Raw genomic sequence first — 24,049 nt, forward strand, 5'->3', positions numbered from 1 at the left:
TGCAATTCCCAGAAGACATAGTGGTGTGACCGGTGTCTCGCTGCCTTCCTATTGGTTCATGTTTGTTATTGTCAGCCAATAGAAAGCTAGCTCTTTTATAAGTGCCAAAATGGCGACTCCTAGGCTCTAGAACTAGATTGTCCGGTAGGCTTAAATTTGGGGAGGTGATGGATGGAAAGGAAATAGGGAATTATAGTTTCAGGGTTGGGGAGGGTGGAGGAAGTAGGGGGAGAAATCTGGATTTGGGGTAGTAGTGGCTGAGGGACGCAGCCAGAGCTAAGGGCATATTTAGGCAACCGGAACTGGCTTAACCCCTTACTGCCCATTTATTCTTTGTATTAAGCCCCTTTGACACTCTCTTCTTACTGCTCTTGTTTAAAGAATGTTCAGGTGGGAATAACCTAATAGGATCCCTGTTTTGCCCCTTTCCCCTTTTTTTCCTTTTTAGTTCTACTTCCCTTGAATCTTCCTATATCGACTCCATTCCATCTAAGTCTGCGCTCCACCCCCATCTCCCTGCCGGGTTCTTTCCCTCAGAATCCCTTTCCCTCAGAATTCCTTTCCCTTTCTCTAGCTTGATTTCTCCAACCTCAAGGCTGACTGCTACCGGCCCAGTCTCCTCAGAGTGAAATCATGAAGGTGGTGAACCTGAAGCAAGCCATTTTGCAAGCTTGGAAGGAGCGATGGAGTGACTACCAGTGGGCAGTCAACATGAAGAAATTCTTTCCCAAAGGAGCCACCTGGGACATTCTCAACCTAGCAGGTCTTAAATGAAGTAGGAAGGAAGGGTGGGAGGGCTAAACCCAGAAATGTTGTAACACTGAGTCTTCCTTTGTTATTCTCCTTGCAGAAGCACTACTGGAGCAGGCCATGATTGGACCTTCCCCCAATCCTCTCATCCTGTCTTACCTGAAGTATGCCATTAGTTCCCAGGTAAACTCTTCTACCTATTCCAGACAGGGTTTGAAGGTGAAAGGCTTGGAATATAGTTGTCAGCTCACATTTTCTAGGTGAATTTGTTTGAACACATCATTTCTCTGAGCCTCAGTTTTCTTGTGAAAATAATACTCTATTGGTTATGATGAATATTACATTAATTTACTCTATCAATAAATATTCACATATGCCCTGGGGATTTAGCTGTGAACAAGGTCTAATCCCAGTGCACAGGTATTTCGTGAGTAATATAGGCATGTGAATAAGTAGTCAATCACAGGATGGGATTACGATATAGGACAGAGTACATGGGAGGGATACCTAATCCCAGGTTGAGCAACCAGGGAGGAAGTGATGTTTAAACCAATACTTGGGTGTTGAATGGGAATTAGCCAAGGAGATTGATGAGAGTGTACAAAGCAGAGAGAAAAGAATATGCAACGGTTGGGAGACAAACATCACATGATATTTAGGAATTGAAAACGTGATATGGCTAGAGTAGGGTAGGGCTTCCCTGGTGGCTCAGTGGTAAATAATCTGTCTGCCAAAGCAAGAGACACTGGTTCGATCCCTGGGTCAGGAAGATCCTCTGGAGAGGGAAATGGCAACCCACTCCAACATTGTTGCCTGGGAAATCCCATGGACAGAGGAGCCTGGCGGGCTACAGTCTATGGGGTCCCAAAAGAGTTGGAACACCACTTAGCAACTAAACAATAACAATGGCTAGAGTAGCAGTTTTGGCCTTAGAACATTTTATACTCTTAAAAATTGAGACTCCTGCAGAGCTTTTGTTTATATGTATTGTATCTATTCATATTTATCACTTTAGAAATTAAAAAAATACTTATGTATTTAAAAGTAACAAAAAGTAAACCCATTGTATATTAACATACATAACGTTTTAATGAAAAAGTAACCATATTTTCCAAAACAAAAATGAGTGAGGAAAGTGGTATTGTTTTACAGATCTCTTTAATTCTGGCTTAATAGATTACAGCTGAATTCTCATAGCTGCTTCTGCATTCAGTTGTTGCAGTAGGCTGTTTCAGCCGAAGAAAATCTGGCCTTGCACATCAGATATTTAGCTTGAAAAAGGAAGAATATTTTAATAAGCCTTTCAGATAAATGTGGATATTTTGAAAGGTTTATTAAAATATTCTTCCCTTTTAATTAACCTTGAGTTTTAGTAACTGTGTATACCTATGTCGCTAACATCCAAAATAAGATAGACCATTTCCATTCCCCAGAAAGTTTCCTTGTGCCCTTTCTAGTCCATCTTCCTGTAACCACTAAATGTTTTCTATTCAGTTCAGTTTAGTTCAGCTGCTCAGTCATGTCCGACTCTTTGTGACCCCATGGACTGCAGCACACCAGGCCTCCCTGTCCATCATCAACTCCCCAAGTTTACTCAAACTCATGTGCATTGAGTTGGTGATGCCATCCAATCATCTCATCCTCTGTCGTCCCCTTCTTCTCTCACCTTCAGTCTTTCCCAGCATCAGGGTCTTTTCAGATGAGTCAGTTCTTCGCGTCAGGTGGCCAAAGTATTGGAGTTTCAGCTTCAGCACCTTTTTCTATACCCATAGATTAGTATTGCCTGTATTTGGATTTCATAGAAATGAACTCGTGTTTAGTATTAACTCTTAATGCCCTGTCTTCTTTTAATATAAATGTTGTTGAGCTTTATGTTATTGTATATGTCAGTAGTTCATCCTTTTTTAAACTTGCTGAGTAGTATTCCTCAGTTGGCACGTAGTTCTTATGCTTCCTCTTTCCTCTTGGCATCAAGTCTCATTTCCATGTTAGCACATATTCATCTACTTTGTTTTTTTTTTTGGCTGCGCTGGGTCTTCACTGTGGCATACTGACTTTCTCTAGTTTTGGCTCTCAGGCTTCTCTAATTGCAGAGCACAGGCTCTTGAGCACTGTGACTCAGTAGTTGCAGGCTCTCTAGTTGTGGTTCACAGGCTTAGTTGCCCCTTGGCATGTGGGATCTTAGTTCCCCAGCCAGGGATCAGACCTGTGTCTCCTTCACTGGAAGGCAGACTCTTGACCACTGGACCACCAGGGAAGTCCCTACCTTGTTCTTTTTAACTGCTGTGTACTGTTCCATATATACTTAATTTCAGTTCAGTTGCTCAGTCGTGTCTGACTGTTTGTGACCCCATGAATCGCAGCATGCCAGGCCTCCCTGTCCATTACCAACTCCTGGAGTTCACTCAAACTCATGTCCATTGAGTCAGTGATGCCATCCAGCCATCTCATCCTCTGCCGTCCCCTTCTCCTCCTGCCCCCAATCCCTCCCAGCATCAGGGTCTTTTCCAATGAGTCAGCTCTTCGCATGAGGTGGCCAAAGTATTGGAGTTTCAGCTTCAGTCCTTCCGATGAACACCCTGGACTGATCTCCTTTAGGATGGACTGGTTGGATTTCCTTGCAGTCCAAGGGACTCTCAAGAGTCTTCTCCAACACCACAGTTCAAAAGCATCAATTCTTGGCACTCAGCTTTCTTTACAGTCCAACTCTCACATCCATACATGACTACTGGAAAAACCATAGCCTTGACTAGATGGACCTTTGTTGGCAAAGTAATATCTCTGCTTTTGAATATGCTTTCGAGGTTGGTCATAACTTTCCTTCCAAGGAGTAAGCGTCTTTTAATCTCATGGTTGCAATCACCATCTGCAGTGATTTTGGAGCCCCCCAAAATAAAGTCTGACACTGTTTTCACTGTTTCCCCATCTATTTCCCATGAAGTGATGGGACCAGATGCCATGATCTTAGTTTTCTGAATGTTGAACTTTAAGCCAACTTTTTCACTCTCCTCTTTCACTTTCATCAAGAGGCTTTTTAGTTCCTCTTCACTTTCTGCCATAAGGGTGGTGTCATCTGCATATCTGAGGTTATTGATATTTCTCCCGGCAGTCTTGATTCCAGCTGGTGCTTCTTCCAGCCCAGCATTTCTCGTGATGTACTCTGCATATAAGTTAAATAAGCAGGGTGACAATATACAGCCTTGACGTACTCCTTTTCCTATTTGGAACCAGTCTGTTGTTCCATGTCCAGTTCTAACTGTTGCTTCTTGACTTGCATATAGGTTTCTCAAAAGGCAGGTCAGGTGGTGGTGGTTTTAAATTTTTTATCATTATAATCAGTGTTTCATTGAATGTTCTTATACTTAACCTCTCTGCATATCTGGCAGTGTTTCCCTAGAATAGATACACAGAGATGGAGTTGCTGGTTTGAAGAGTGCACATGTGTTAAATTATAATAGATCCTGCAAATTGCCCTCAAAAGATGATTCTCTCAGTTTATACCTGCTCCCCAGTGCTTGAGAGTATTTCTCCACACCTTTTCCAGTGTTGAATCTTTTAACATTTTTTTCCCCAGAGAGGCAAAAAATTACAACATATTATAAGATGTATTTCCACGATTGTGATGATGAGTGTATTTTTTGAAATGCTTATTGGCTCTTTGTATATATTCTGTGAATTATGAATTTCATTTGCCCAGTTTTCTATCATTAGTTTGTTTCCTTTATTTTTTTAAGTAACAATTTTGTGTGTGTATGTAAGTGGTAAGTTGCTTTAGTTATATTTGATTCTTTACAACCCCATGAACTGTAGCCCACCAGGCTCCTCAGTCCATGTGATTTCACTGGCAAGAATATTAGAGTGGGTTGCCATTTCCTTCTCCAGGGAACCTTCCTGACCCAGAGTTCAAACCTGCATCTCCTGCTTGGCAGGCATATTCTTTACCACTGAGAAATTCGGGAAGCCCGTAAATCACATACCATACATTTTATGCATTTAAAATGTACAGTTCACTGATTTTTAGTATATTTAGAATTGTGCAACCATTACTACAATCAACTCAGACCATTTTCATCACCCCAAGAAGAATTCTTACTTACTGATTTTTGTGTCTTTTAATATGTTGTATCTTGTAATTGTTGTCTGTTATTTATGTTTTAAATTTTCTTTCTATCAGTTTTCAAACTTATTTTCTTTTCTTAGCATGCAGAATTTTATTTCTGTTTTTTGCGGGGAGTGCAGTGCCACGTGGCTTGCAGGATCTTAGTTCCCCAAACAGGAGTTAAACCCAGGCCCTTGGCAGTGAAAGTGGAGAGTCCTAACCACTGGACCACCAGGGAGTTCCCTAGAATTTTGAAAATGTATTTGTTTTGAGATTTAATTGCCTTTTTTCCTCTATATGACTTTTGTCTTTCATAAGGGCTTCCCTACTCCAAGGATCAAAATATAATCTTTAATTTCTGCCAACACTTCACTTTGTTTAACCCATTTAGAATTTATTCTGATATAAGGAAGAGATCCAAATTTATTTATTTTTCTGAATAGATAGACAATTAGCTTAACTGCCTTAATTGAATAAGCCATTCTTTTTTATATCTTAAATTATTTGATAGATGAGAGTCTATCTCTTGACATTCTAATATATTTCATTAACATATTTGTTTTTTCTTGGACTGTTGCTTTACTATGTTAATTACTGTACCTTTGAAGCATTTTTGATGCTTGTTAGGCAAGTGTTCCCTTAGTTGTTTTATTTTTCAAAAATGTCTTGGCTGTTTTCAGGCATTTTTCTTTTCCAGTCAGATTTTAGAATCAAGTTAAATTCTTAAAAAAGCCTATTGCATTTTGATTGGAGTTTCCTCGACTTTGTGGATTTGGGGAATTCGTAGGTTAATTTTGGAGAGATCACTCCAGTTGTAGTTTGAAGAATGAGTTGGAGGGAGGTAAGACAGAAGGCAGCGAGACAGTTTAGTGTGGCTTTTTTTTTCTGTAAAGGACCAGATAGTAAATACTTTCAGCTTAGCTGGCCGTACGGTCTCTGTTACCACTGTTCTATCATTATTGCTCAGAAGCACATACTGGTGACATATAAATAAATGGATGAGGCTGTGCCCTGACATAACATTATTTACCAAAAAAAGGTGATGAACCAGATTTAGCTTGCAAGCTGTCATTTGCCAGCCCCTGATTTCTGCTGTTGCAGTGATTTAGGTAAAAGATGATACTGGCTTAAACTTGAGAAGTGGCAGCAGGAAAAAAAAAAAAAGATGAATTCAGGAACAATTTAGGAAGTGGTACTGACAGGGTTTGGTGATTAATTGGATGAAGGGTGTGCAGGAGAGGAAGAAGTCAAGGCTAGCGTCTTAGTTTCTGATTTGGATATCAGATGGCTGATGGGATCTCAGGGAGACAGTGGGAGAAGAGCAGGACCACTGTCAGGGTTTGGTTGCAGGTAAGGGTGGAGATGCCTTGTTTGATTCTGGCCTCATTTCATGGAAGGTGCCTGTGTGGGTTTTCCAAGAGTAGATACTCAGTACGCAGTTGAACATCAATGTTGGAGACGCAGAAGGAGAGGTGGATGCTGGAGTGGCAGTTTAGGAGTTGTCAGCCACAGGTGATAATGGAAGCTATGGGCATGGATGAGATTTACCCAGAAAGCATGCAGAGGGAACAAAGAAGTGACCCAAGCCATATTTCTAAGGAACTAGTCACATTTCAGGAACATACAGAGGAAAATAATTCCTCATAGGAATCTGCAAAGAAGCGACCAGTGAGGAAAGAAGGAAAGCAAGAAGATGTGATATTAAGAAAAGCCCAGGGGGACTTCCCTGGTGGTCCAGTGGTTAAGATTCTGAGCTTCCATTCCAGGGGGCGCAGGTTCAATCCCTAGTCGGGGAACTGAGATCCCACATGCTGTGCAGTGTGGCCAAGAAAATATATATAAAAAAAGAAAAACCCAGGGAGGGGAGGGCCGAAGGATGAGGAGGTGTTTCCTGGTGTGAGATGCTGCTGAGAGGTCAGTGAGATCAGAACTGAGAAGTATCTATGGGGTTTGACAACAAGTTTGTTGATGAGCTTAATGAGAGATTCACGCAGTGGTGGTAAGGACAGAAGTGATTGGAGTGGGTCACATTGAGAACGGAAGCTGGGGAGGTAAAGGGTAGAGAACCCTTGTGACTGAAGAGAGTGTGGTGGTTAATTGGAAGTATATGGTCTGCGGGAGGTTCTTGTAAAAATAGAAGAATCTTGAGATATGTAAACTGATGGGAAAGGCAAGAGAGGGTGGAGGCTGAAGTACCAGTGAGTGAGAAATAAATATATTTGAAAGACCTCCCTGACTTACAAAGTGCAGTGCAAAATTAGTAATTTATTCTCCCCTCAGAGTCAAGAGGCTCTTTGGTCCAGTGCTATCTATGCATGTAGAGGGCACTTAGGAGCAGTTGAGGGCGTTGACTATGAAGAAGAGAGAGGGGATTAGAGAGCAGCTGCAGGGTCCCTCTGGGCTGGCCAGGTGTGCTCTGGGCCTTGTAGATGGGCTCCAGCCTTGGGGGCTGGTGGTAGGTTAGAGCTTCTGTGTTGATAGATATATTAGGACTGGGATAGGTTATAAGTCCTGCCGTGAAAAACAGTTCACCATGTGGAAAGTATTTTTAGGTCTCTGAAGTAGCAGGGCTCTCTTGATACTGTTAGCAGAAATTTGCCGAACAGAATTCTCAATTTGGAGACCATAAATTCATAGTAACTGATGGCATCCCTTAAATGTACCGATTTGGGGGTTTCCCCTTGTAGTGTGGGGTCAGTTTCCAGTGGGAATGTCCAGCTCCCCCTTCAGGTTGGTATACAGCAAGGTTCAGTTCACTGCCAAGCTCTTGCTATGGGGACATCAGTTATAAATAAACAAACACTCGCCTGGAACGTTACAGTCATCCTGCCCAGGCAGGCTCCCAACTTTCTGGCCGCTGTCAGACACCAACTATGGCTTCACAGTATGACCCGCTGAGAGTGGCACTAAACAGTAATTTGTGTGTTTAAGTCTTCTGTGTGTGTGTCGCTTCTCTTTATCCAAGAATACTGGTTAAAAAATGTCTGAACGGAGAGCAGCCTGTTCACGTGATGGAGAAATTATACATGGGAGGCATTGCCAAGCATGTAAAATTCACCATACTGAGTCACTGAGAGTGACTTAGCTTTCTTTTAAATCTTTGGAAATTTCTCTTCTTCTGTGAGGCAGGTGATTAGCCTGACAGTTTCTATCATTGTATTCTGCTTTTTATTTTGATATATTTTGCCACTGATTTTGAGTGTAGAGTTGGAACTATTTTCTGTAGTCTTATTCATATTTGATCAGCATGCTATAATTATTTTTTTAAAAATACGATACCTTAAAAGCTATCGGTAAATAAATAAATCTACTATAAACATTTGAATACAAAAAAAAAAAAAAAACTATCGGTAAAGTTTGGTTTAATTCAGGCCAGATTATTTCTTTTGAACTGCATCTCCTATCTTATAATGGTGATAAGTAGGTTTTACTAATAGAAAATTGTGTTAAGGTAAAAGTTTTTTTAGAATGCTAGTTACTAGAATTCGTCAATCGAAAGCAATAACAACTTCCTGAGGACCTACTATGTGACAGTCCTTGGGCTAAGTTCTGGGGAAACATAAATTTAACACTTTCTATTCTCAGGGAGCTCACTGTTCAGGTGGCATTTTGCAAACTATGCCTTGCAGTTATGTTAAATGAGATTCCTTGGTCAAATAAGTTGGAAAAGTATTGCTTGCCTCACCTCCAGTGATCTTAGAGATTTTCATTGTGTACAAGTTACACTAATGGGTAAGAGGAGTCCTACAATAAAGAAAGCTCTTTACTGAAAGAACCCTTTTCTTTAAAGCTAGCTCTTTGTATATGTTTATTTCAGAGTTTCTCAAACTCATATCACACAGAAGCTCTGTGTATGTGTGTGCATGTATAAAATTTCTTAACATCTTGAGGACCCTTTGGAGCAACATCTCCCAATAGAACTTTCTACAATGATAAAAATATTCTACTGAGTGCAGCCAAATAAATAAATAAAAATACTAAAAAAAAAAAAAAGTTCTCTATCTGCACTGTCCAGTACAGTAGCCACTAGCCCCATGTGGCTGATGAACACCTGAAATGAGGCCAGTATGACTAAGAAATTGCATCTGTAATGTTATTTAACTAATTTAAACAGCCAAGTGTGGCTGGCTGGTGGCTTCCCTATTGGACAGTGCAGCTTTGGAAGCTACTTTGGGAAATATTGCTCTGAGGGTGTGTTTTTACTTATTCATTCTGCAGACACTGTAGAATGAAGACACATAGACTGTCTTCAAGGAGCTTCTAGTTCGGTGGGCAGCAGGTGTCCACGGTGTCATGACGGGTCTAAGGGGATTGCTTAGAGCTCTGAAGGGAGGATTTCAGCTTTGGGTGATGTCCCAGAGGCACCCTTGAGAATGGGTGTGCATAATGAAATTCACTACCAATTTTAAAGTGTAAATGCTACCTGTTCATTGAGGGAACAGTTTGTATGTCTCCAGTTCTTGTCCAGATAAAATCACTCTTGGTAGGAGTTATAGCAGTATCATGACCTCACGTGTTTCCATTCTTCTGCCCACCAGCAATCAGACCTTGTACTATGTGGTAAACAGTGAGTGGCAGGCGGGCATGAAACACGGCCCCTTTGAATCCCCAGATGATCCCCCCATTTATGCTGGTGCTGTCAGTCACAGTGAATTTGACAGAAGCAGGGATGGGCACAATGCCTGGTGTTACTGCCTGACTTTGGGGCTTGTGGAAGGCCTCTTGAAGGGGTTGAGATTTTCAGATAGCTGCAGCAACTTTAAGTGTCAGTGTTTGTTTCTCTCGATTGCACACACCAGTTGCCTGAGCTTTATCTTTCTTCTTTCCCTCCAGATGGTGTCCTACTCCTCCGTTCTCACAGCTATCAGCAAGGTACGACTACAGCCACTCACAGCCTGGGAGGGGGGCAGGGGACAGAGATATGGTGGTGACATATGGGGGCCCACCTCCTTGACTGCTCTGATCATGTGACCTCTGGGCCTGGACCATGAGCACAGTGTACCTCTGGCTGGCATGGCCACCTTCCATTAGAGAGTGGAGGATCATGGCAAGTGGGGGCTGGCAACTAGGAGCCAATTTCCACCACTGGAAGGATACCGTGTGTGAATCTTGGGGTTGGAGGAAAGATGAGCAGGGCTCCTGAAGGTGCCAGCTGCCTCATGTGGCAGACGGGGAGGTGGGGTGACCCGGACGCTCCATCGCATCGCCTCTGTTCTCTCCACAGTTCGATGACTTTTCCCGGGACCTGTGTGTCCAGGCTTTGCTGGATATCATGGACATGTTTTGTGACCGACTGAGGTAACAGCAGGAGTGAGGGGCTTGCAACCTTCCAGCATTAACTGAGTGTAAAGGAGAAGCTCCTGGCACGCAGGCTCAAACCATCTCTGTGGGTTCCCACGCTTGTCCCCCCCTTGCCCTTCTGCACCCACCCATCCCCATCTTTTTCTACTTACTCTCTTAGGGCTAAAATGCCTCTGCTCTGTTTGGAGTAGCTCATTTGAAATCTTTTCCAGTGGAAGCCGACAGGGCAGTCTTCCCCAGGACTTTGCTAGCTTCCCAAGTCTCTTCCCTAGTAAGGGAGGGCCAGGCACTCTGGGGAACATGGGTGTGGGTCGGATTTCAGCCTTTGGAGCGGAGACAGAGTTTGCATCCTTTCCTGGTAGCTGTCACGGCAAAGCGGAGGAGTGCATCGGGCTGTGCCGGGCCCTGCTCAGCGCCCTCCACTGGCTGCTGCGCTGTACTGCAGCCTCTGCAGAGCGGCTCCGGGAGGGGCTAGAGGCCGGCACCCCAGCGGCCGGAGAGAAGCAGCTTGCTATGTGCCTGCAACGCCTGGAGAAGACTCTCAGCAGCACCAAGAACCGGGCCCTGCTCCATATCGCCAAACTGGAGGAGGCCTGTATGTCCCCTGGTTCCTTGAGCCCCACCTGCCATCACTCCCATAGCTGGGTCTTTAATTGAGAGGGGAGAGGCAGGATGCCATCCCACTTTTTTCCAGGAGGATCTGAAATCATCCCACTTCCTTTTTTTTCTCCCCATAAGCATTGCATACATCCCAGGGACTTGGGCAGGGTGGCACCCGAGCCAATCAACCAACAGGTATTTACTGAGCATTATTGTATGCCCAGCACTGTGGCAGGTGCTGGGGGTGGGGGGTGGGGGGCTACCAAAGGAGCATGTGGCAGGGTCCCTGCCCTTAACAAGCATACCTGCTAGTGGGGAGCAAGGCTAGTATCTAGTATACATGGAAAAAATGAGCGGACAAGACAAGCACACCATCCATCCTTGTGTTTGTCTCCATGTGTTTGTACTCATCCTCTGAAAGCAAATGACGTTTGTGTTTGAGTGTTGCCTAAAAGATCCCTTTAAATGCAGTACTGGTCTGCTGTTGGGCCTGTTGTGCCATTTGCTTCTCAACTCAAGTGCAGATATTAAATCCTGGAACCCTCCAGAGCCCGGGGATCAGACAGATGACTTGGTGGGAGGGAAGACAGGTATTGCTGGACACGGGGCCCAGAGACCACAGTCTTGCTGACGAGGCTTGGGATCACAGAAGGAACTCTTGTTCTTTGTAATGAGAGTGCTGGAATGGGTTACACCCAGATAGATCTTTAGGACTTGGTTGAAGAACTAGTTCTAGGATTCGTGTATTTATCACTTCTGAAAATATGGTTTATTGCCTGTGAGAAGTCTAGAAAGATGATCACTATGAAAAAATGGGCTCTGTGGACGGTTTCTTATCTATCTTGAGCACTTGCTGAATGTTTATTGGCTGAAAAATGAATGAGTTTTTGACTTAATTTTACTGGCTCTCAGGTCTTACCTTTTTCTTCTTTTTTCCCCCCGCTATGCTACATGGAGGTTAATGGGCTAGTTGGTGCCATTATTCATCATTTGACTCTCTGGAAGTGTTAACTAGGATAAATGACTTACAATTAAGTGCTAAACTCTACAGTGTAGACCATGAGTTCAGGCATTTAGGAGTAGGAGATCAGTGGGTTGGACTGTTGGGTAAGTTGTTAAAGGAGCTGGGGCTTGAACAGAGACTTAAAGGACAGTGAGAGTGTGAGAGGCAGAGGTGAGTGGAGGGGCTTTTCGGAGGGGCCCAGCGAGAGCAAAGGCCCAGACGGGGAGCGGCTGAACACAGAGGCTGTTTAGGCATCCAGCTTGACTGGGGTGGAGAGCAGTAGCCACTTGCAAGGCTGGCTCACTCTTGCAGTGACTCGGGGCCAGCTCCTTGTGCCAGCCGCTGGACTGCAAGGCCACTGGGCCTCTCTCTCTCACTGCCTGTGTTCTGTTGTGCCTAGTCTCTGAAGTCAGCTGCGGGCACCCCCTAGAAGTCGGGCCTCTGGGAATCATTTCTAGTGGTCTCATCATTAGTGCTCACCCCCCTTCTGGAAACAGTGCATGCTGCCCTCAGGTCCCCAGCCTCCATGCCATCCTTAGGGGAAGCCTCCCCACGTGGTTCTGTGGGCCCTGGGGTTTGGGGCCAGTCTCTCCCTCTCCTCAGGTTCCCATCCTCCTCCGCATTTCCTTCTCTCTGCCAGCCTCCTGGACGGCCATTGAGCATTGTCTCTTGAAGCTTGGAGAGATCCTGGCCAATCTCAGCAACCCCCAGCTCCGGAGCCAGGCTGAGCAGTGTGGCACGCTCATTAGGAGGTACGCGAGCTGGGAGTGACCCCAGGGAAGGGAGGGATGGAGGGCCGCGGGGGTGGGAGGGCAGACGTGGCCCCTGGCCCCCACGCCTCTGCCCTCATCGCTTCGCCCCCTGCACTCTGTCCCCTCAGCATCCCCACCATGCTGTCCGTGCACTCTGAGCAGCTGCACAAGACTGGCTTCCCCACAGTCCACGCGGTGGTCCTGCTTGAGGGCACCATGAACTTGACCGGCGAGACGCAGCCCCTGGTGGAGCAGCTGATGATGGTGAAGCGCATGCAGGTGGGAGGCCGGGGTGGGTTCTCTGTCCCCACAGTGGGCCGGCCATGGCGGCAGGAGGGAGGAGTCTTCTGGTCTTTCCTGGGAGATGCGGGGTTTCTCCTGCTTTGTGGTGGATCATAGATCCCCGTCGTGGTGGTTCTGTCTGGTGGAATGGCTCTGCCGTCTCACCTGCCATCCCGGGTTCTCGCTCAGGAGTCAGGGAGGTGTCTATGCTGCCTGGCTCTGACCTGCCGGATCCCCAAGGGTCAGGAGACTGGGCTGGGATGGGCACCCCCTTCTTCCTCACCCTTGGGTCTTCCCACAGCATATCCCTACCCCGCTCTTTGTTCTGGAGATCTGGAAAGCCTGCTTCGTGGGACTCATCGAGTCTCCTGAGGGCACAGGGGAGCTCAAATGGACAGCTTTCACCTTCCTCAAGGTACCTGGGCTGTGGGAGCCACAGAGAGCCACTGTTGGGATGGTTCTCAGGAGGGGCGGCAACCCCCTGGACCTTTGCCCCAGGTTTCCCCCCTCCAGCTTCATGCCTCGCTTGCCAGGTCCCCCGTTATCCAAAAGCCCCAAGGCTCTTCTGCCCACTTGGCAGGCCTCTTCTGTGTCTTGGCACACAGGTGCCATGAGAGCAGTCCTCAGCCAGGTTGGCGTGGGGCAGTTCTGGGAGCCCACTCTCACAAAGGGCACTTCCTCATTGAGCCGTGGAAGCGAGGCTCCCAGGCTGAGGCTGAGCACCGGCATGTCTGATCTGGCTCTTAGAATGCTGTCACTCCCAGGGCAAGAGCGGCCCTGTCTCCACCCAGAGCAGGGGGACTGAGGGAGTGTGCCTTTCGTTCTGGGTGAGAGAGAGAGGAGATTGAGCTTCCTGTTTTTCTCCCTCCTCACCCTCCAGATTCCACAGGTTTTGGTGAAATTGAAGAAATACTCCCATGGGGACAAGGTGAGTTAAAGAAATGAGATGGTGGAACTTCCCTGGTTGTCCAGCAGCTAAGATTCCACACTTCCAATGCAGGGGGCCCGGGTTCAGTCCGCGGTCAGGGAACTAGATCCCATATGCCGTGCCTAAGAGTTTGCATGCACGACTAAAGATCGCATGTGCTGCATGTAAGACCTGGCACAGTCAAATAAGAAAAAAAAAGAAATGGGGAATGGGCATGGGAACAGGTGAATCCTTGGTTCTGCTCTGGAGAAAAGGGCCAGGGAAGGGTCGTATGGCCCGAGCTGAGCAGCAGTGCGTTCTTGTGAGGAGGTGGGCCGGAGGTGGGGCCGTCCCTGAGCTTCTGTGCATCCACGCACAGAAGGCAGCCAGGCCGCTCTGGAGGCAAGGGTGCCTGAGATGCCCAGGGCCGGAGTCCCAGGGCCAGGGTACAGGACACTGACGCCCCATACTATTCCCGTTCGGTCGCTGGAAGCCAGCGGTGGGCACAGCCGACTTGTTGGCTACTGACCCAGCAGTGTGTCCTTGTGAGCCTACAGTGCAGGCCGTGGGTGGAGTGGAGGGCCTGGAAGCCAGATGGCAATTTCTGGCTTTACTTTACTCTGGCAGGACTTCACTGAGAATGTCAATACAGCTTTCGAGTTCCTGCTGAAGCTCACACCATTGCTGGACAAAGCCGACCAGCGCTGCAAGTATGAGGCCCCCTGGTCACCTGGCTTTACTGGAAAGAGTTCTGGCTCTCCCCCGCCCTTTTTGCCCGTCAGTGCCAGGGGACCGTCTGCTTGCTCGCTCCCCTTGGCAGGGGCAGGAGACAGCCACTCCATGGTTGCTGAATGCCGGAGCCCCTCTGCCTTCCCTCAGGCGCTCACAGTGTTCTTCCTCCTAAACAAAGGAGGATATCGGGCAGGGCCTCATTTCCCACCCCCACCACCCAGTAATCCCTGCAACATGCCCTGGGGTTGTTGTATCCCACCCCCCATCGTCTTTGTCCCTCACAGCTGTGACTGTACAAATTTCCTACTGCAAGAATGTAGCAAGCAGGGGCTTCTGTCTGAGGCCAGTATGAACAACCTCATGGCCAAGCGGTAAGTGGGAACTCCCTGGGCTGGCCCAAGGGCCCCTTGACCATCCTCCTCGTGTCCAGCCTGGGCCACTGGGTGACTTTTCTCTCCTGTCTAGAGTTTGGGTGTGGGTGACAGGAACCGTGCCAAGGGTTGCCAGGGACAAGAGACACTGATTTCTGCAGACCAGGGTTTTGCACTGTTAGGGTTTTAAATCTTATCCTCCTTTGCTTCTGGACTGGACTAGGGTATGTGTCAGGAATTCATCTCTGTTCCTTTTACCTTCTCTGGACCAACTGGTCCTGGCTACAGCAAAGCAGATCGGGAGCACGCCCCTCAGCTGAAGTCAGATGAAAATGCCAACATCCAGCCCAACCCCGGGCTGATTCTCCGTGCGGAGCCCACAGTCACCAACATCCTGAAAGTGAGCTTGCCCATCCCTGGCCACCAGGGTCAGCCCTTCCCTCTTTCCAGGTTCCCTCTACTGCCAGTTGAGTAAACAGGCCCCAGACCTCTCTCTCTTTTATTTTCTTTGGAAGCTGAGAAAGGGGGAAGGTGAGGGAAGTGTCCTGCAAACGAGTGTGTGTTGAGCATCGCCAGTCAGCCTGGCGCTGTGGTGGGTGCTTTGTTTGCTTATGTGGAAACAGTGCCGAGTCTCCCAGCAGAGAGACCCCAGTCTGGCTCACACTGACCCCACTGCCCTCATCCCAGTCTAATTGAGAAGGGTGGATCCGAGAGCAGAGGATTCAAGGAACAGATTTCCAACTTGGAGTCAGTTGTAGGGTAAATTGTAGGTCGTGGTCTCCCATAGAATGGAGACAGGCAGAGAAAGAAACTGCGGCTAGGCTGTATCTGGGAAGTTCAGTGTTCTCCAGGACTGGTGTCCTGTCTCGTCCGCAGACGATGGATGCAGACCATTCCAAGTCCCCGGAGGGGCTGCTGGGCGTCCTGGGCCACATGTTGTCTGGGAAGAGCCTGGACTTGCTGCTGGCTGCTGCCGCTGCCACTGGGAAGCTGAAGTCTTTCGCCCGGAAATTCATCAAGTAAGGAAGGTTGAGCCCCTGACCAGGGTCTGGGAGGCATGTCCGAAGGAGGAGAGGGCAGAAGAAGGGCAAGGTCTCCCCAGAGATGCCAGAGCAGAGCATCCTAGCCAGAGACTGGGGAAGGGCTGGTTTTTTGAAGTGAAGAGTGTTTTGCTTTTCAGCCAAGGCTGGTGCGGAGGAGGTGTTTGGTGAGGCGTCGAGGTGTTGAGCAGTGATGGGGAGAGATTGCTTTCATACCCACTTATTAATAAGGGGCTCTCACATTCTGCTGACCTTTTGGATTGACCTGGAATTTGATGTATAGAACATGGCTCCATTCAGCAAGCAGTTCTCTAGGGCTTGGAATCTTTTAAAAATAGAAAGAGTTCTTGTCTCTGTAGCAGTGGTGTTCCTTTTAAGTTGAACCCACAATTCAGACTCCAGTGATCGCCTCTGAGTGGGCAGAGCCCCCGACCCCAGCCGCTGCTCAGCCCTCACCCTGGTTGATGCCACCTGTCTCCATTCCTTCCACAGTTTGAACGAATTCACGACACACCGCAGCGAAGAGAGCAGTAAGTCAGCTCTGCACACTGCAGACCCGGGGGTGCTGAAGGAGGGGTGTGGGGGGAGAGAACGGGAGGAAGAGGATGCCTTTGCTCATCCTGGGGAGGCTGTGTGCTCCCCTGGGGACGACTGATTGGAGCTTTTGGGGAGCCTCAAAAGAGAGTCATGCTGGGAAAAGCATTCTTCCCAGACCACCGTCTGCGTCTCTCCATCAGCATAATGATTTGGTCAGGTGTTGTGGGGGAAGGAGGGTTTAGGAGTCTTTGGTTCCAAGGAAGGGATGATGTTCCAACTGAAACTCAAGAAAAGGATTCTGAGCCTCAGAGCTTTGAAGGAGCCACTCGTTCCCTGACCTTCCTTGAGGTAGTTAGTTCCTGAGCCCCTGGCGACCCAGCCAAGGCCTTCGGGCCCGTGCCTGAGGCGGTGGGGTCAGCCTTCTCATCCTTCACAGCCAAGGCGGCCTCGGTTCGAGCCTTGCTCTTTGACATCTCCTTCCTCATGCTGTGCCACGTGGCCCAGACCTATGGCTCAGAGGTGAGTAAAGGGGGAGCCGTCAGGATTGGGGCACCAAGTGGATACAAAGGAGATATAAGCAACCAGTAACTTCCCACCTCACCCCTGCCCCCGGTCTGGGTCCCAGGCCAGTTAGTTCTCCTGGCTGCAGAAAATCAGGTGCCAGCGCCCCAGTCAGTAGGTGCTCCCTTGTTGTTTCCTGAGTGCCACACACACCACCAGGTGGCAGCAGAGCCCCTGTCTTTCTCCCTTAGACCAGTTAGTCCCCAGTTCTTGAGGCTGGGAAGGGGGAAACCAGTGGGCAGGACACGAGGTCCAGGCTGCTGCGCCCCCCACCCCTCCTTTCTCAGGTGATCCTGTCCGAGTCGAACACAGGAGGGGAGGTGTTCTTCTTCGAGACCTGGATGCAGACATGCATGCCCGAGGAGGGCAAAATCCTGAACCCCGATCACCCTTGCTTCCGGCCCGACTCCACCAAAGTGGAGTCCCTGGTGGCTCTGCTCAACAACTCCTCAGAGATAAAGCTCGTGTCAGTGGCTGGGCGCCTGCTCCCGGGGTGGTGGTGGGGGCAGGCTTGGACCCTCTCCCTCAGCCCAGCCCACGCCCGCCCACCCCTGTGGTGATGTTTTCTTCCGCCCCCATCCCCGTGTAGGCAGATGAAGTGGCACGAAGCCTGTCTCAACATTTCAGCAGCCATCCTGGAAATCCTCAACGCCTGGGAGAATGGGGTGCTAGCCTTCGAGTCCATCCAGGTAGCTCCTCTTTTCAGCAGCCTTCCCTCTTCCCTAAGGCACAGCCAGTTTGCTACATTTCATAAAAACAAAACTACCCTTCCTCCAGGAGCCCGTGTGTGGGCGTTGGCCTCCCCTGTAGTCATAGTCTTAGCTACCCTCTCTTACCAGGTGACTTTAGGGAAATCAAACTTGGGGTGAAAAGAGGCGTGGACATGGCTCCAGACCCCACTGCTCTGCTGAGTTGCTCACAGAGGCCGGGGCAAGTGATGGCCAGGGAGAGGGTGAGAGGCCCCAGTCACTCTTTTTCCCTCACCCAGAAAATCACAGATAATATCAAGGGGAAGGTATGCAGCCTGGCAGTGTGCGCTGTGGCTTGGCTCGTGGCCCACGTGCGGATGCTGGGACTGGACGAGCGTGAGAAGTCGCTGCAGATGATCCGCCAGCTGGCAGGGCCGCTGTACAGCGAGAACACCCTGCAGTTCTACAATGAGAGGTCAGTGACCCGTCCCCTCCCTTCTTGAAAACTCCACAGGTCTGTTGTGAGAAGTCAGCCCCTCCAGTAACCACTCTTCCTCCTCTTCTCTCTCCCTCTTTTGAAAAATCATTCATTTATTTATGTAGCGTACACTGAATAAGTCGGGTCTTCACCGCAGTGCGCGGGCTGTCTAGCGGCGGCGGGCAGGCGCCACTCTCTGGTTGTGGTGTGCGGGTTTCTCACTGCGGCGGCTTCTCGGGTTACAGCACACGCAGGCTTGGTCATTCACGACACGTGGAATCTTCGCACACTAGGGGTCAAACCCGTGTCCCTTGCACTGGCAGGTGGGTTCTTAACCACTGCACCACCAGGGAAGTTCCCCCTCTTCTCATACCTCCCCAAACATGCCACTTGCCTGCTCACTCACATTCTCAATCACATCTTCACTCACTGACTCAGCAGTGCTTGTGTGTGTCTTCGTGCCGGGTGTGTCTATAGTCCAGCATCTGCTGTGTGTGTGCCAAACTCCAGACCCCAAACGGCCAGGATTCCTGCCCTCCTAGAGAGCTTGAGTCCCGGGTGCTGGCTGGTGGGAACAGTGCTTATCTCAGCTCTGTCCCTCTCTAGGAGCTGTAGAGCCCGTCTATAGTGTTCACAGGCTGTGGGCCTGTCCACCCCCTCCCTACCCTGCCCCTACCCTCTCTTCTGTGACTTTTTCTTCCCTGGACTTTTCAGAGACTTGGAAGACCTCCTTAGCAACTTCCGCTGTGTTGAGTCAGGGGGTGTGGGTTTGTTTACCTATCCAGTAAGCCTTCTTAAAACCTTGTGGTAAAAAAATACATGATCTAAAATTTACCACCTCAACCATTTTTAAGATAACAGCTCATTTTTATTTTTTGCTGACTCTGCTGAGCCTTTGTTGCTGGTGAGCTGGGACGACTCTTCATTGCGGTACACGGTACATCCTGGTGGCCGCTCGTTGCGGAGTGCGGGCTATATAGGGCGCTTGGGCTCAGCAGTTGTGACTCTCAGGCCCTAGAGTCTGGAGGCTTCAGTAGCTGTGGCGCACAGGCTTTCTTACTCTGAGACATGTGGAATCTCCCCAGCCCAGGGATCGAACCTGTGTCCCCTGTGCTGGTGTGTGGATTCTCCACTGTACCACCAGGTCCAGCAGTAGGGTTCAGTAGTGTGGTACGTATATTCACATTGTTGTGAAACATCTCTAGAATGTTTCCATCTTGTAGCTCTGAACCTGGACCAACAGCACCCCTTCCTGTCTTTACCCCAGCCCCTGGACCCATTAAACACCACCCCTTCCTGTCCTTCCCTAAGCACCTGGCAACCACCATCCTAGCTTCTGTTTCTGTGAATTTGACGATATAAGTGAAATCATATCACGTTCATCTGTTGGTGGCGGGCATATCTCACTTTGTGTAATGTTCCTCGAAGTTCAACCATACCGTCGCATGTGTCAGGACTTCTTGCTTTTTTAAGGCTGGATGATATTACATTGTATGTATATATTGTATTTTGCTTATCTGTTCCTCAGCTGATGGACACGTGGGTTTCTTGCACTTCCTGGCTGTTGTGATTAGTGTTGCTATGAACGTGGGCTTGCACCAAACCTTAAGTTATGAGTGATGACCCACAAGGTAGCCATCAGAATGTCTTTTAAGGGAAAAAATGGAAACACAGCTGACAGGAGATCGGGAGGATCTTTTTCCCCTGCCTCCTTCTCTGTTCCTCCCCTCCTTCCTCATCCTCCTCCCACAAATCAGGGACTGTTTTCTTTGATATGATTGATTCTGAGCACCCTAACTGCTGTCTGGGAAGTCTGTGGCTCCATCCTGCAGGTGGGAAAAGTGGCTATGAAAGTCGTGGTGACTTTCCCAGAGCCACGCAGTGTTCCCTGAACGGTTAGCTCTCAGGCCCAGGCCTGCATTCACCATTAGAGACTCCTGTCATGAGGGAATTCCTGGATGTACTTATATTTGCCCAGCTACCAAGGGCCGGGAAGAGTCTTGTGGGGCAGCCCTTGGGCCCCTGTCCTGGAAGTAACAGTTTACTTTGGGAGGAAGCCAATGCCGGGTGGGGAACCCCCCTCGAGCACTCAGCCTAGAGGGAAGTGATTGTATTTATCAATATTGACGCCAGAGGATTCGCAGGCCCAGGCCTGGAGGGTGGGGGAAGTTGGAGGGAGAGACTGAGAGAGGAAAAAAAAAGTATGAATATATTGCTGAAATGACCCGAGAGGCAAGTGCCCACCAACCCCCTGTAGGCTCAGTGCTGGCACAGGGCTGGTGGGGTCACGTCTGCTCGGGGTTTGCAACGTCCTCTTGTCCCCTCCCTCCCTCAGCACAGAATGGGGCTGATTTCCCAGTTCCTGGTTCCGTAACCCTAATCCTGGGAGGAGTGGGGCCTGGGTGTTTCCGCCCCGACTCCCACCCCCGCTGTTGAACCTGCACCGCTGGCCCTCTCTCCCTCCCCCTCAGGGTGGTGATCATGAGCTCCATTCTGGAGCACATGTGTGCGGACGTGCTGCAGCAGACCGCCACGCAGATTAAGTTCCCCTCCACGGGCATGGACACCATGCCCTACTGGAACCTGCTGCCTCCCAAGCGGCCCATCAAGGAGGTGCTGACAGACATATTTGCTAAGGTGCTGGAGAAGGGATGGGTGGACAGCCGCTCCATCCACATCTTCGACACCCTGCTGCACATGGGCGGTGTCTACTGGTTCTGCAACAACCTGATTAAGGTACGGGAGTGCTGGGGGTGGGCTCTGGGAGCAGGCATCCTCAGACTGCCAGCGACGGGCCTGATGGGACTGAGCTAGGTCTGGTTGTCTGGCTCCCCAACCCCCAGCCTGGGGAAGCCCAGCTCGAGAAGGTTCCCTGGGCTCCAGAGGCCAGTCCTCGCCTGGGGCGCTCCTGGGAGGAGCTGTGGGGTGTCATTGCCCTGTGTTGAGGGTCCTCAGCTCCCGGGTCCCCCTCCCCTGCCCCCCCCAGGAGCTGTTGAAGGAGACACGGAAGGAGTACACACTGCGGGCAGTGGAGCTGCTGTACTCCATCTTCTGTCTGGACATGCAGCAGGTGACCCTGGTCCTGCTGGGCCACATCCTGCCAGGCCTGCTCACTGACTCCTCCAAGTGGCACAGCCTCATGGACCCCCCTGGCACCGCTCTCGCCAAGTAGGGTTCCGTGCGGAGCCTCCAGTCCCCCAGCCCGGTGTTGGGTGCCCCGCCTGGGCCCCACCCCGGAAGCTGGACTGCGGGGAAGCCCTGTCGGGTGGGGCCTGGTCAACGGGCACAGAAGCCCCCTTTGATTTTCCCCCCATCTCCTGGACCCCTTTGCCAGGCTGGCCGTCTGGTGTGCCCTGAGTTCCTACTCCTCCCACAAGGGACAGGCATCCTCCCGCCAAAAGAAGAGACATCGGGAAGACATTGAGGTAGGAGGGCACCCCGTCCTGTTCCCTTGCCCACAGACGTGTGCTGAGCCTTTCTTTTAAGAGGCGCCTTCCTGGGCACAGGCAGCCAAGCATGGCTCTTGCCCCTGGGCCCCTGTGTTGGGTGACTGTGTGGGAGGGTCTCTCCCTAGGGTGGTGGGAGGGTGGCGAGAGGGAGGGTGCCCCCCAGGAGATGCTGCCTGGGCCTGTGGGGACTGGACTCCCAGCTGAGTTCCAGCCGCCTCCCTCATCCTGGGAGGTGTCAGGGTGCAGGGGTGGTGACGTGACTCTTCTGCCCCCAGGATTACATCAGCCTCTTCCCCCTGGACGGCATGCAGCCCTCAAAGCTGATGCGCCTGCTGAGTTCCAGTGAGGAAGATGCAAATATCCTTTCGAGTCCCAGTGAGTGTGCAGGCAGGGCCAGGCGGCCGCTTCCTTTCTGGGTGCTCATGCCTGCAGAGAGGCGCTCTGCTCTAGCCCCAGCATCCCTCTGGCTGGCCCAAGGGGGTGTGGTGGGCATTTGCCCCAGTCTGCCCCTCCGGCTGCTCGGTTTCCTGCCCTGGAGACCCTGGAGGTTGCCGTGCTTTCTCCTTCAGGGTTGGCGCTTTCCTACCCAGATCCCAGCCCAGCCCAGGGTGCACAGCTGACCGCTCCCCACCCCTCGCCCCAGTGAGTTCACTGCCTCAGGCACAGACTGTGCCCTTGACTCAGCCCTGACCTTCCTTCCCCTGAAATGGGCCCTGAGGCCTGGAGCAGCCTGGGCTGGGGCTGGACTGCTCCCCACTCTTCCTGTCAGGAGAACAACCCTCCCCCACCTGCTTCCCTAGATGTCCTCACACCTCCCTGCCAAGGGGTCTGCAGTGGCGTTTAGTTTTTCCTGTTTCCAGAGGTTTCTCCTGAGGCTGGGGGTTTTCTGGGGCCTTGAGGGATTAGGGGACCAGTGTGCTTAAGAAGAGGAAAGATGAAGGTTCTGCCACCCACAGACCCCTTGGCTGGTTACTTGGTTAGTGACTCTTGGCTAGTTACTTAGCAAATCTTAGCCTCTGCTTCTTTGTCTGTAAAACGGAGATGTGCGGATTTATCGGTTTCACCCGTGTACAGCCTGCAGCTTGGTGCCTGGTGGTGCTGACCTAACATTAGTTCTTCTCTCTTATCTGCTTGTGGTGGTGTCTGTGTTTGGGGCCCATGTGACTGGACCCAAGGACCTCTCTGGGTGGGCCCTCCACTCCTGAGGGGGTGAGAGCTTCCCCTGGGACAGTGGTTTCGATTACAAGAGGCCATTTCCTCTGTGCTCCCTCATCTGTCCCCACAGCCGACCGGTCCATGAGCAGCTCCCTGTCGGCCTCCCAGCTCCACACAGTCAACATGAGAGATCCACTGAACCGAGTCCTGGGTGAGGCCTCCCACCCCGGTTCCCGAACCTCGTCTCCTCTGCCTCATTCCCTTCCTCACCTTTAGCCCATCGCCCCTGGCCGCCAGCTCTCCTGTCTCCCCCAGGCCCCCATCGAGTCCTTCTCTGGCTCGCCCTCCGCTTTCTTAAGTACTGTTTCTTTCTGATGTCCCCATTTTGGGGACCCCCTTGGCACTTCTTTCTTCTCCCGGAATCTGACCGCTTCCCAAGCCCTTCTCATGGAATTCTTCTCCTTCTCCCCTTTGCCCTAGCCAACCTGTTCCTGCTCATTTCCTCCGTGCTGGGCTCTCGGACCGCCGGCCCCCACACGCAGTTCGTGCAGTGGTTTATGGAGGAGTGCGTGGCCTGCCTGGAGCAGGGCGGCCGAGGCAGTATCCTGCAGTTCATGCCCTTCACCACCGTGAGTCTCCCCCGCCTCCGGGCCCCAGCCGGCCCCCCGTAGCTCAGCGCGGGTCAGCCAGTCTCAGGAGAGCTCAGGGGCCAGTGGGAGGGGGCTTGTTCCCCCAGACATCACGCCCACCACCCCCCCACTTAGCAGCTCTCTGTCTGACAGGTATCGGAACTGGTGAAGGTGTCGGCCATGTCCAGCCCCAAGGTGGTTCTGGCCATCACGGACCTCAGCCTGCCCCTGGGCCGCCAGGTGGCCGCCAAAGCCATCGCTGCCCTCTGAGGGGCTTGGCGTGGCCACGGGGGCTGGCGGGAGCGTGCCAGCCCTGTGCACCTCAGAAGGGAACATGCAGAACGATGAGCCATCGTTGCTCACATCCACATGACGTAACCTCCCCTGGTCAGTTTCCAGATCTTTCCCCCTGCTCCTGATTTGTGACCTCTAAGACGGCTCCCAGTTCCTTTCATAATTTCCTCTCCCCACTGTCAGTACCTCATGTGCATGAGCAGCCTGCTTCCTTAACTCAGAGCAGGCTCTTCAACACCCCCACCTCACCCCCACCCGCCTGCTTGTCCCCCTTCCAAGAGTGGATTTACCTCCAAGGAACTTTATGGGTGTGGGGAGGGTGTGTGTGTGTATATATATATGTATGTATGTATATATTTTTACATGAGGTGTGTTTGCCTCCTCTCAGTTGTAAATAAAGACTTCGTGGACCCCTTTATA

General features: G+C 50.4%; 1 protein-coding gene and 1 non-coding gene across 7 annotated transcripts; both read left to right on the forward strand.

Annotated features, from left to right (window-relative positions):
* The first annotated feature begins 93 nt into the window (after window positions 1-93).
* MED24 (mediator complex subunit 24) lies at window positions 94-24,049 on the forward strand. 6 transcript variants are annotated; one of them, XM_040245453.1, is made up of 27 exons: window positions 94-144; window positions 575-763; window positions 851-933; window positions 9,683-9,721; window positions 10,074-10,147; window positions 10,513-10,745; window positions 10,889-10,945; window positions 12,394-12,505; window positions 12,634-12,784; window positions 13,089-13,202; window positions 13,668-13,715; window positions 14,322-14,404; window positions 14,711-14,797; window positions 15,086-15,197; window positions 15,674-15,816; window positions 16,330-16,367; window positions 16,811-16,893; window positions 17,223-17,401; window positions 17,525-17,624; window positions 17,924-18,099; window positions 20,574-20,838; window positions 21,089-21,270; window positions 21,437-21,527; window positions 21,827-21,926; window positions 22,837-22,917; window positions 23,187-23,335; window positions 23,489-24,049. In XM_040245453.1, exons 2-27 carry the CDS (start codon window positions 634-636, stop codon window positions 23,603-23,605), a joined length of 3,027 nt encoding a protein of 1,008 aa, XP_040101387.1. In that variant the 5' UTR covers window positions 94-144; window positions 575-633; the 3' UTR covers window positions 23,606-24,049. The 6 variants fall into 6 exon arrangements, 5 of the variants coding, with proteins under 5 accessions (XP_040101387.1, XP_040101393.1, XP_040101391.1 ...); XM_040245457.1 differs by having other exon boundaries at window positions 107-144; window positions 625-763; XM_040245456.1 differs by lacking the exon at window positions 94-144 and adding an exon at window positions 153-390.
* On the forward strand, window positions 16,624-16,727 carry LOC120867489. Its single transcript, XR_005721917.1, has one exon. It is a non-coding gene; the product is annotated as a small nucleolar RNA SNORD124 (small nucleolar RNA).

Source organism: Oryx dammah, unplaced genomic scaffold, assembly GCF_014754425.2.
Source record: "Oryx dammah isolate SB20612 unplaced genomic scaffold, SCBI_Odam_1.1 HiC_scaffold_8, whole genome shotgun sequence".
Lineage (NCBI taxonomy): Eukaryota > Metazoa > Chordata > Mammalia > Artiodactyla > Bovidae > Oryx > Oryx dammah.

What these genes read in the sequence shown, in the direction of transcription:
- MED24 (XM_040245453.1), top strand. Translation starts at nt 634, where the DNA reads ATGAAGGTGGTGAACCTGAAGCAAGCCATTTTGCAAGCTTGGAAGGAG. An exon ending in AAAGCCGACCAGCGCTGCAA is followed by an intron (nt 14,405 to 14,710) that starts GTATGAGGCCCC and finishes TGTCCCTCACAG; the next exon opens with CTGTGACTGTACAAATTTCC. An exon ending in CTGCAGTTCTACAATGAGAG is followed by an intron (nt 18,100 to 20,573) that starts GTCAGTGACCCG and finishes CCTCCCCCTCAG; the next exon opens with GGTGGTGATCATGAGCTCCA.